The 12,484-nt window shown below is 37.9% G+C and overlaps 1 protein-coding gene across 1 annotated transcript in view; it reads right to left on the bottom strand.

The window, feature by feature from the left end:
• Window positions 1-5,179: 5,179 nt before the first annotated feature.
• Window positions 5,180-12,484, bottom strand: part of LOC139708822 (mitoferrin-1-like) — a 48,404-nt gene continuing 41,099 nt past the window's right edge. The window contains exons 3-4 of the mRNA XM_071620780.1: window positions 11,984-12,040; window positions 5,180-7,618 (exon numbers count right to left, since the gene is read on the bottom strand). Of these exons, the coding sequence (XP_071476881.1) occupies window positions 7,119-7,618; window positions 11,984-12,040 (557 nt within the window). The 3' untranslated portion in view covers window positions 5,180-7,118. The remainder of the gene's footprint in view (window positions 7,619-11,983; window positions 12,041-12,484) is intronic.

Raw genomic sequence — 12,484 nt, 5'->3', positions numbered from 1 at the left:
CACTTCAGATGTGTATTCTCACAATATTGCAGGTGTAAGATGGTAGGATTTCACCTGCCATGCATGCCTTACAATCAATACAACCAACAAGTCCTTGATTCCAATCAAGCAATATTCCCTGTTCACAGTAGTAACAAACCAGTAATAAAGAAATTCTTTGTGCCAAACTTCCCTCGCTGTAAATAAACCATGGACACATATCTTTGCAAACTCATTCTGTACACAGCACTATGCCTTTTCCTCTCTTAGTCCATGGAATTCATCTTTATAATAAGGTGTGAAAATTCAGGGAAAGAACATTCCTTGTCAATCCTTTGTATAGCATATAAAAATGAAACAATCATTTAATAATATATTTCAAGCATACTTGTAAACATTTCCCATGGAAATATGCAGTACACTCATCCGTGAAAATTACGACCTGCAGGGGGGTGTTTCATAAAGCTGTTCGTAAAGTTAGGAACGACTTATGAGCGAATGGTGATCAGTTCTTGTGCTGAATTATGGAAATTCCGATAAGTATAGCACATCAGAACTGATCACCAGTCGCTCGTATGTTGTTCGTAACTTTACGAACAGCTTTATGAAACAGGGCCCTGGTATATGTCATAATCTATTTTTAAGGTGCATTCAGCATAGTTAAAACCCATTTTAAAAAAAAAATCAAAAAAAAAATCGAGGAAAAAAAAATAGATATCATTTCGGCTTTCCTGACACTTGTCTGTACTTTGACTTTCTTTACAACCAGATTGTGTCATTCTGGGTCACAAAGCATTCACTGAGAAAATGGCTCACAATCTCCTAAAATCCAACAAATTCGATCAAAATCCCACAGATAACCCACAGTACAGCAACATTTAATGGTGCAACTGACACAGAAATGGTGAGAAACTACTTCCTGTCATCCTTTGTTCTATTTCAGGAGTTAAATGGTATATTCCCACTGGGCTATTTCTTTTACTTGCAATAAGGCCCCGTATGCAGCTTGCATTGGTAGCATGCTCATTTCAGAAGTTGTGATGGTTAGTGCAGCAAAAAAAAAAAAAAAAAAAAAAAAAAAATTGCACAAACCTGCTACCTTTTGAACAGCCATACATTGCTCCTGCCTGCCAATGACAGCACAGGACCAGTATTTACACTCTACAAATAAATGAAGAGCAACCATCATGAAGCTTGTCACCTACGAAGCCCTGAATGCTTACAAACCTTGATCATTATTATGTGTGACTATATACCTTCACGAGTGTGTGTAAAAGCAAAGGGATTCCCACTAAAGTTAGGTTTGAGGCTTTGCTTGTTTGTCAATACTCCAAGCAATACTGTGTGACCAAGGCCACCCCCCCCCCCCCCCCAAAAAAAAAATAATAATAATAATAATAATAAATAAATAGATAAATAAAAATAAAAATAAATAAATAAAAGGAAAAAAAATACAAGTAACAGAACAGAAGCAAAACTGGAATGGTGGGAAGGGAAAAATGAAGTTGAAAACAGTTAAGTGGCCATTCTCAAAGCCATGATATCCAGACCAGCTGTATGTACACTCTTTACAACGGCCAGTCTCTTGCCTGAGAACAAATTTTCACTCCTTGTATGCTCATTAGTTTCTTTGGGACCACAAACAATAGAGAGATTTTAACAGAGCTTCAAGAGACAGGCACAATGACATCAGTAAAAAGTCCAAACAATGTATGTCCTCTGCACAGCTGCTTTTAAAAGTTCTATTACAGTTTGCTTTGCATTTTTCTGCATGAGACACACAGCTAGGATATTAACAAATACTAAAACACAAGAACGAATATTGCTTTTTCATAAATTAAAGAAATACCTTTCAACTTTACATGCAGCCATTTCCTAAGCTTACACACATTTATCATGTGATGATGATCATTAAGCTTACAAACAGTCCTCATGTAAAATCTGAATGGAGTCTGCTCATCGTTTCCCATTATTTTCACATCCATAAACAAGTAGAGTCATGCTGACATGAGAGCCTCTGGTTTTGTTGCCTGTTTCTTGGAGCAAAGTTATACCATTCTACACAGATTACATTGATGGTTGACCATTTGCCTTCGTATTACTCTACCAAGCAAGAAACCATTCATCCAGTCTAATGTTAATTTGTTCCTGTTAAATTGCTCGCACTGAATATTAAGGCAAATACAAATATAAAACATGTATAAACACTTGTACTGATTTCATGCCATCACACTTTGAAATAATTCTTGAGTGGGATAAAATCTTCCCTCAGAATTTCAAAGAAATAATGAACCAGTAAACTGTGGAATGCAACTGTATTGATGGATGTACTGAAAAGGGTAAAAAAAGATATGTTCATATGGACTACTTCTTTTTTTTTTTTGTATGTCAATACAAGCTCCTTGGGATTCTCTATATTATTCCATGAATAACAAGCAATGAGTGACTGTCCATCGCACAAAAAGTCTGAATGTCTATGCTGATGCTGTTGTGACTGCAGTTGTAACCATTCCATAAAATAGAATTGATAGAAGACACTACAGTCTCTCATCAAATACAGGGCTGCCAACCTTGAGTGAGAGTTTGGAGTGAGACACTGAGGGAGCGAGCAACTAAACCCAAAGGGAGAGTGTGGCTGTGGCAAAATCTTGCAAGTTTGGGCTTGGGCATGAATGCTCTGATTTTCAGGGATTTTGGAGGCATTTCTCTTTTTTTACTCTGTTTTTGAAGTTCAACATGAGAATTCTTTCATCAGAGTGAGACAGTTATAATTTGGTGATTTGAGTGAGTCTCACTCTCATTGCATGAGAGTTGGCAGTCCTGCAAATAGCAGGTAGGGGTGGGGGGGTTCATATCAGTAAAGGACAAAACATCAAACAATGGATTCTACTTTAATACACAATAAGCTTACAATTTAAAAGTCATCTCTAGGTTTAACAATGATACTAAAAATTTATAATCATCATTATTACAATAATACGAAATTATAAAGTTCATGGAAGCAGTGTCTGATGATTTTCACGTATAGTGAGTGTTAACACCTTTCTCACTGAGCCACTTGCCTCTCACACAGGATAATCTTCTATATAGATCCTATGTACATCTTTGTTTCAATGACCCACAAGCACTTGTGTCCTGGACTTGATAAAAACTTGTTGAAACAGAAAACAGTGCCTTTCTACATTCTTATCTATACCATGAATGCATCAGAGGCAAAACAGAGAATATTATAATTAACTCATGACAACATGACAAACAGAGTATTGTCAATAACTTAGTAACTTCCTCTACAAGAAAGACCACTTGACAGCTTTGGGTTTTCAAGGAACATATTACAGTAAAAGACATACTTATAAAAACAAGGGCCCCTTGTTATGAAGCACTCAAAAGCAATGCAGTTACTATGGCAGCAACTAGACAATGGCCAATCAGGTATGAGAGGCATGGATAAGTTGAAATCATGCAATAATTGCACATCTTTTCTAGCAACCACATTCAATGTGCGAATTTGGCATACTGAACAGTATTGCGACCTCATTTACATGCCTTCCCTCTCTTAAATATTCCAAAGTCGGATACACTTTTTTCCCCCTTTTATCCAGTTCGGCTGACGTTACACTGAATCGTTTGACAATACTTCACATAACATGCGCATAAGCTCCATCTTAAAAGTTTTGAGGCTTTTAATACATCCAAATAGTCACTTTAGTATTGAGCAATTGACAGAGGTGCTCAGTACCTGTATAAATATTACCATCAGTTGCCTCAACACCTTACAGAGTGAATGGTATCAACATACACATGGACAAAGCATATTTGACATTCATTCTGGAGCTTGAACTAAGCTATTGAATTAATTATATACAAAATAACAAGCTAAACAAGAAAATGCCATAGTTCTTATCCCAAAATACACATAATCTCTTTTCTTTTCATTCTCATAAACTTTGGTTATATTGCTCTTTTACATATTTACATGTTTTAATTTTCATCAAAAATCATGTTTATCAAAGTATTTGAATAATGTGCAAATTTTGTCTATAGTACAATACACTGAAAGAAATAGAAATCTCTTTGTGCGTTTACAACAGCAGAGTACCTTAGCAAAAGATTGAAACACCACTTCCACTCCCGAGTTCATCTCCCAATAATCCCCAACTAGAGACTGAACTAAACTCCCCTTTTAATTATAAAGAAATGCAGACATTATTGCAGTTTGAATCACCATGCAAAATAGTGACATCATAAACACAATATCAATATCTGATACAGATCCAACCCTGACGAGATTTCTTGAAGTTATTCTTGTGCCATGCATAGTGTGATACAACCTTTCAATAAATCATTAAGACCTTTTAGATCTGGTTCCTATTAATACCTCTTAATGTTTTTGGTTTCAATCGCTACTTATATAATATGCACACATGTAATGATATATATATGTATATATATATATATACCTCATTTATCACTGAAGGTGGAGATAAAACAAAATATTTTCCTTTTTTCTCTAGAAAGAATGAATCAAGAGAGCAAGTAGCAAGATGGTGAGAGTAGAATGGTGACAATGAAACAATTCTATATGAAACTGACAGCAAGCTGAACATGTAGGGTCTGTCATCTTAGCCTTCTGAATGGACAGTCGAATCACCAAAGTATTTCATAACACAGTCACTCTTTATTCCTTTCCATTTTTCAGGTGAGTGAGCCTCACTGTGGAACACCATTTTCCACGACTCAGCACCATGACAACAGCTGGCCTAATTCTGGTCAAAATTCAATTTCATGCTTTCATGCTCCCTGTTTGGCAATAAGACTCCATACACAAATTCAATAAAACAGCACTACCACCATCATCTTGTTTTCCCTACAAATATCAAGAAACAAGTCATCAAGGCTTATGTGCCTCAATGTACAAGACATGAATACCACAAAGGATTCACTTCCCAGAAAAACAACAAGGTCTATTGGGAATAATACAGAGATGAAGAACACAGCCTTTTCAATCCCACCCTGGTAAACACTGAAATGGATCACACCACCACGCCTGCTACATTTAACAGTACTGACGGTGACACACATACCAACATCATCCGCAAATGAAGTTCAATTTCAGATCAAGCCTCAAGACACTGTGGGCTAATCTCATGAAAGTAGCAGGAAGCTGGTCAGATAAGCAGATCACCTGAGGGGGGGGGGGGGACTGCTATGACAGGAAGAAGACAAAATCAGGTGACATAATAACAGAGACAGACAATGCTACTGAGTAAGTGAGTAACCATCAGACTGGACAAGCATGGGAGGATAGAGGGAGAGATAAATAGTGCTGTGTGCACTGCATCTATAGTATTAGGACAGAGACATACAATTCCAAGCACAACTTGCAAGCAATGGGTATAGAGTTCTCTGGTATCTACATCAGCTGATCTACCACATCTGAACGCTGAAGGGTTCTGAAGACACCGTGTGTTTTGTTTTATTTCCCCCAAAAGGGGTAAGGGGAGTGATATTAGACAAGGTGAAGGAGGGTCAATGTGGGGTCCTACTACCCAGACTAAACACCAATACTCAATATTAATCTAGTGTTAGAGAAGTTCTGATTATTTGTGCTGCGAAGTGGTAGTACACTGTGCGCTATTGAAAGATGGGTGACAAAAAGTTTTTGCCCTACACACATCTTCCCCTGCCCATACTACAAAAGAAATCTCTGTTTGTGCAACAGTATCCTCAGAAAACAGTTAGTAGGGTTAGAGAAAAATATTCATGCACTGCTCCAGGCTAGGCCAAAAACCACATCTACGGCAAATTTCCTCTAACAGCACATCATTCAATCACAGGGAATAGTTCAGTCCTGACAAGAGTGCATACTATTAACTGTAATCTAGCGTTCAATTTATATTCATCAGTTGAATCTCTCCTCCATGTCAAGTGAGTGTTGCAAACTTGGCAAACTGTGCAACACTGCCCAAAATGTATAAAATTGATGAAGTTGTGGAATGTGTCTGATCACAAATGCATTCACAAATACTTAAGTGTGTACAGCAATACTTAGCAACAAAAGCCAACAAGAGATTAAAAAGGAGAAGAAAACTGGCTCATATTATTATGGCTAGCAAAGAAAGCTCTGGTGGTAGTCACATTACTACATTCCATTGATGACATCTATCTCCACTCCACTAAAATAAAAGACCCCTCTGTATTCATACCACTGGAGGTTACAAAACCCATTCACAGGAAAAGTCACAGACATTTAGGGAATACTTAGCCACTTTCACTGTAACATGTGTAAGCAACTTGAGCATAACTATGATCCATGCTGATTTCCAAACCAAACATGATTAGAGTACATTTAGTGATCACTGAAAAGGATATATCTTGGAGAGAATCTATTTTCAAACCCCTCATACGAGACAAAACAGCAGGACAACAGGCAGAACTGATTGTAATCTGATTATTGGAAGCAATACACAAAAATACAAGATAGTAGACATGGATCCTATCGATCACAAAGAGGAGAAACATATCACTCTCAGCTTCACAGCATTTTCCATTCCACTTCTAGACCCTAAAACTATTTTGGATTTACAATATGTCATCCTTGTAGGGATTCAACTCTTACAACAGAAGTTGGATATGACAGCCATAAGGGTTTGAATCACGGAAATAATGCCACATTGAAAAGTAATCTGAATAAATCAACTGTGTGACCAATAACAATATTGAGTTTGATTATATTCTTATGCAGTTTTGATGTAGAAAAGATATCTAAGCATCTTGTTCAAAAACATGCTAGCAGGACACCTCATGTTATCACAAAAATTATAATTCTATATATTCATAAATTCTGAAAAGTGATCAGTAGCGAGAGGGGAGTGAGCTATAACTTTTGGTGTCAATCTGAACAATTTCTCATATACTTAAGGAACGTTCTTTATACTCCACTGCCTCTCAGGTACTGAATAACACTCTTTCATAAAATCTTTCATGCTTAATCTTTCTACCTTTCATAAAAAGGAGGCCACCGCAAAGTAAGAATAAAAAGCTCAGGCATAGTGTTGAAACATGTACAGAAACATTGCTCCAGCAGAAAACTGCTGTGGTCACTAACACTACAGAGCCATATGAAAGAGTCTACAATCCTATGTTTGCTTCCACTGCACTGTCAGGAAGTACTTGAAGAACTCATACACTGACCACGAGAGTGCAGTGGCAGGCATCTGAAAGACCACTCGCGCCTGGACCCCCTTGAAGTAGCCGCGCACCCCGCCTAGGTCGTAAATAGTCCTACAGGCATGAAGCATGCCATTGATCGACCTGTTCTCCCGTGTGACACTGTGCTCCTGAGTGTTGAGCAGTGTCTTGCAGACGTCGAGTGGCGTTGTCACAGCGGCGGCGATGGCACCTGCTGCGGCCCCTGACAGCATGTGGCTCTTTGGGTTGTACTTGCGGTCAGAGTTTAACAAGTCCTGGCCCAGCTCATACGTCACAAAATGCACTGTCTGGAACGGGATATTCATAGTCAACTGCGTCGTATAGCTGCGGTAGAACGCCGTAGCGCCCTCCGCTCGCCATATCGTCCTCACGCAGTCGGTCACAGTTTTGTAGGGACTGTTGTACATCTGCATTCTCTGCTTGATCACTGAGTTCCAGCGATTCCAGAAATAAGACGAGGGTTTAGTAGCGGTGATAGTCAGCAGACCACAGATCAGATGGCGTTCCAACCAGATGGGTGTTGTATTGACAATGTTGCCAGAGTAGTCACCAAAAGTGAAGTTGTCAGTGAATTTTCCAGACATGGCCAGGTAACATGATTCATCAGGAGCCATTGTGTTGATGACAGCACCAGAAATAAAAAGGGAAAGGAAATTTATTAGTAATCAAAATTAAATATTTTTGTTTTACTTGTAATGCATTGCAACTGCAACCATCAGGTAAGCACAGAGCAGAAGCATATCCATGAATAGCGTACAGTGACATTAGTTGCTCTTTTTCCATGGAGTAGGTTAGTTTTCTTAACAAAGTACATAAAGTTGAATGCTGATGAATCATCCACACCAACATCCTGGATAGTATTCAATATGTTGGTTACTTTCCTGCTTTTATGACATTCCTAACAAATACATTTGCAAACTGCATATTTACATGTACTGGTAAATCCAATTTCTCTTCCAGCAGCATTGCCTTTTTAGGCTAATACATTTTCTCCTTCCTATAACTCACCCCTACAGAAGACAGAATTAGCTCAGATGTATGAGAACAAATGTCAGCAATTAATTCACATACTTGCTAGGATTAAAAACGAACAAACAAACAAACAAACAAACAAACAAACTTGATCATAAAATTATCAGACTAGCACACTGAGAAAATGCAAACAAACAAATTATTCAGCAAGTTTGCAGCTCTTTGGAGGCAAGGTCATTCCTAAGCCCACTTTGAGTGTTCATTCCAGGAAAAACAGCAAACCACACACCCCATGGCTCCTCAAATATCAACCTGTCTACAATGAGAATCCTGTTTGAAGTTTGAGAGTCATTTCCGTTGACAATCATTGGGCAATCACAAAGGGGGGAGGGGGTATCCCTAAGTACTGGTAACAGACACCCATGTCAAAACACTATGACTTTTCTGTGTCTCTTTTACACAAATCCCAGATTTCAGTTCCGAGGGTGTTCTCTATTAATGTATTATGAACATAACATGTTGTCAATGAAAGAACAGGGCAGAAGTCTACCACCCATCTTTGTTCTTGTCTGTTTCATCTCATATTGGTGCAGATCTACAACTACTTTTATGTCTACAACCACAATTGTACAACAACCACAACTTCTACTACCATTTCTAACTCCTACAACATACATATACTACTACAATCACTTCTACTACTTCTTAGTTCTTTAGCTACTTCTTTTCTTCCTCTCTTCTCCTCCCCTCCTCTTCCTTCTTCACCTAGTTCTAATCTAAAATCTTGGGAAGCATGGCTGATGCATCCATATTCCCAAAAATTAATCAGAAGTTTATATGACTGATGGTCAACTATATACATTTCTGTGAAACTTTTGATCACCTGGACACAAGCAAAATCACAAACATTGTTATGGCCCACATTCCAAATGGTTATGATAGAGATAGTGTGTTTACCTGAGGGACAAGATATCAAGACACAATTCTTCAAACCAATTTTTGTATTGTTCATCAAAGCATTACTCTCACACATGTGCAAATCGATAGCAATATGTTGAAGAGTTTGGTTTTGTTTGGTTGATTTTGTCCTGCAGGGGTCCCCCCCCCCCCCCCCCACACACACACACGCTTACACACACAAACTCAAAGACAGCAGAAAACATAAGTACCCAGTAAACCTTGGCACAAAGGGCAATGACACCAGTTCCTTGAATCTTAGCCTGACTTCAAGACTGTTGAATCTCACTTTAAATGAGGCTAACACTTTGTATAACAGTACAATTTTGTATCCTGCCTTTTGTAAAGAGCTAAATGCACTCTGGAATGCTCTCTGGATAATTTGATTGTAGTGTCTTTCTTGCCACAGACTCAAATTTCAGGAAGAAATACTAACCTTGGCTAAATGTTAATTGAAAATTATGGGGCAATAGTCAACAAAATGAATCTATAGATACATTTTGGCACTTGACATGGACTGAAAAAGATCCAGTATTTCATATTCCTCAAGAGTGCTTTTAAGTTAAAATAAGTGATTGACCTGCATTTGTTATACAGCTATGGCGGTGTGTAATACCATTCAAATACAGCTACTGTAAAAGTGATTTCTTTCACATACAGCATGGCTCGACACTAACTTTTTTGTTTGGTGGCCCGATGGGGCCACCGAAATCCTAAATTTCAAATTTTGGTGGCCCGAGAGAAAAATTTGGTGTCCCGAAAAAAACCCAATAAAAAACATTAGAAGTCCTTTCTTTAATGAGTCAAATATTTAAGTTTTATGATCGTCAGAATTAGAAGTTGGACATATCTACTCATAAATAAACTTCAACAAACTTGCATCACTCACTCTCAGGCACTCATTCAGTTCTTTTCATCCATCCTTTAAACAAATTTAACTGCTAATTTCCGGCGCAAAAAGTTACGAATTTATTGACATACTTTTCAAAAAATTTTTGTGGCCCAAGGCGGGCCACCAAATTTGCCCTTTTTTGAAATTTGGTGGCCCGACTTTCATTTTTGGTGGCCCCGGGCCACCGTTAGTGTCGAGCCCTGCATACAGATACTTTCGCGGTTTCCATCGGTGCCAAATTTTTCGCGTGCGTTTAAATTTGCGGTCGGGAAAATCTGTGAATTCACAGTCAGCAAAAACTGTTTTATTTTGCACATGAAAACCCAAACTATAATCCAATTATTCTTTTATTTATTAAATAGAAATTGAAATTAACAGCAGGCTTACCTGAAATCCCATCTCTCGAGTACTTTCTTAACATGCTTGTACCTACATAGCGCGGTATCGCTGTGTGTGTGTTGGCCATCAATACACTCAATGCGCGGAATCTTTGTGTGTGCATGTGCGCAATAGCGTTGTAACAAGCGGCGCATTCAAAACATTTTCGCGTGATGTTAAATACGCGGATCAACCTCAAAGCATGAAAAACCACCACGAAAGAAACCACTTTTACAGTATTTGACTGGTGCTGTGTTGTACTGTTTTTGACAGACAGATTTTGAAGTTAGTAAGAGGAAATATTTGTCAGGACAGTCACTTAAACTTTGTAAATGGAAAACTGGTTCTAACCCAAAATTAATTTGCAAAATTGGCACTATCATAGTATTCCTTTGATAATTATAATACATAGCACCCTACCATAAAGTTTCTGAACATCATTTGACAAAATAACAAATTGGCAGACCATTGGATGCTTCCCAGTGATACAACCAGTGCCATAAATGCTTTAGTTTGTAGTTACACCATTCCCCCTTTTGTATGTGTCATCCCCTTTGGAACTTTCTGTTTGCAGCACTACTTAACAGAGGTTTAGTTCCCATTCAAACTGATAATAAATGTATGCCACCACATGAGGATGTATAAATGGTGGAATAGTGATGACAATAACAATTCTCATAAGCTTTCTAAAATAACAGAAACCCTTCAACTCTACTGGCACGGAACAGCAAATAGGCCTACGGTATAGGGAAATGGTCTTTATTGCTGGGGCCCAAGGAAAACAGTCTTTGGTTCGCTTTAAACCCCAAATTCATATGTGCAAACAAAATAGGCCATTTACTGAACTGACACATTTCAAAAAGTTATGCATACCTTTAGGCAATAATTGTTACCAACAAAAAAGTTTGCCAGGTCTGCCTAGCGCAGCAATATCCACTGCATATAAAAGTTGATATGAGGGATTGAATTGCATTCAGTAGGAACATGGAATACCTCGTTACAAGATCATCTTAAAAAATGTGCCCAACTTTAACTTACACGTTATCATGTGAGCATAGTTAGAAAATCTGATGAAAACATCATGGCATCTCCACTGCTTGTGCATGTATGACATTAGCACATAGCCTACTAACAAACTCTTGAGAGTTCTTAAAGGGATAGTACAGTATTGGTGGAGATAAAAATTGGGCTTTTAAGTTTTTGCAAGATACCAAGAAAACACGTATGAAATAGTACAGAGCATACCATTTTAAGAGGAATTCAAAGTTTATTTGATGAAAATCAGGTTTGGAATGGCTGAAACATCCAAAAACAAAGGAAAACAAAGTAATCGTAATAAAATGTGGGTCCCACACTCCACTCTGGAGCTCTGTTTTGGATATCTCAGCCATTTCAAAACCAATTTTCATCAAATAAACATTGAATTCCTCATGGATTTACATGCTCTTTCATATTTCATAAGAGGTTTCTCATTATCTCACCCAAAAATGTTAGATACCTGAAATTAGGTCACAACCAAAACTATACGATCCCTTTAAAATGTCTTCTTTCTTTCAGATTTCCAGGAAATGAGGTTTCCTAACAAGCACCTACCGTCCACTGGATTCATTGCAGCATCGTGGATAACTGTTGCCAAGCTTCCTGCGATTGCTGTCAAGGCCAAAAAGGAAAAGTTAGGAAGGCAGTAACATGTTTTCAGTACATACTGTATGGAAGGCACTCTCTTTTTACATCAACACACAGAATACCTACCCTCTACATAATTTATGCCTACCCTTTACATAATTAGTGAAGATTATAGTCACAAACAAAAAGAGCACAACAATTGGGTTTTGGTCTTTTGCCCTCTCAGGGTAAACCCACAAGGAATAAGATTCATCACACTATCACGTAGGAGATTTTAAATACTGTTTTCTGCAAATAACGAAAATACACAAACTACAGGAATAGTGTCTGTTGAGTTACACACTGCGCCACAATACTTGAACTACTGACAGTCAGACTGTCAGACTCTAGAATTTAACTTGATTTCCCTTTTGCTCCTGCTGATCATTTGTTTTGCATTAATTCTTCTTTCTATTCCTATCAACTTTC

The sequence above is a fragment of the Diadema antillarum genome, unplaced genomic scaffold (genome assembly GCF_040938485.1).
Source record: "Diadema antillarum isolate AM-2024a unplaced genomic scaffold, OU_Dant_1.0 seq00001376_RagTag, whole genome shotgun sequence".
NCBI lineage: Eukaryota > Metazoa > Echinodermata > Echinoidea > Diadematoida > Diadematidae > Diadema > Diadema antillarum.
This window is presented reverse-complemented; position numbering and strand designations above follow the sequence as displayed.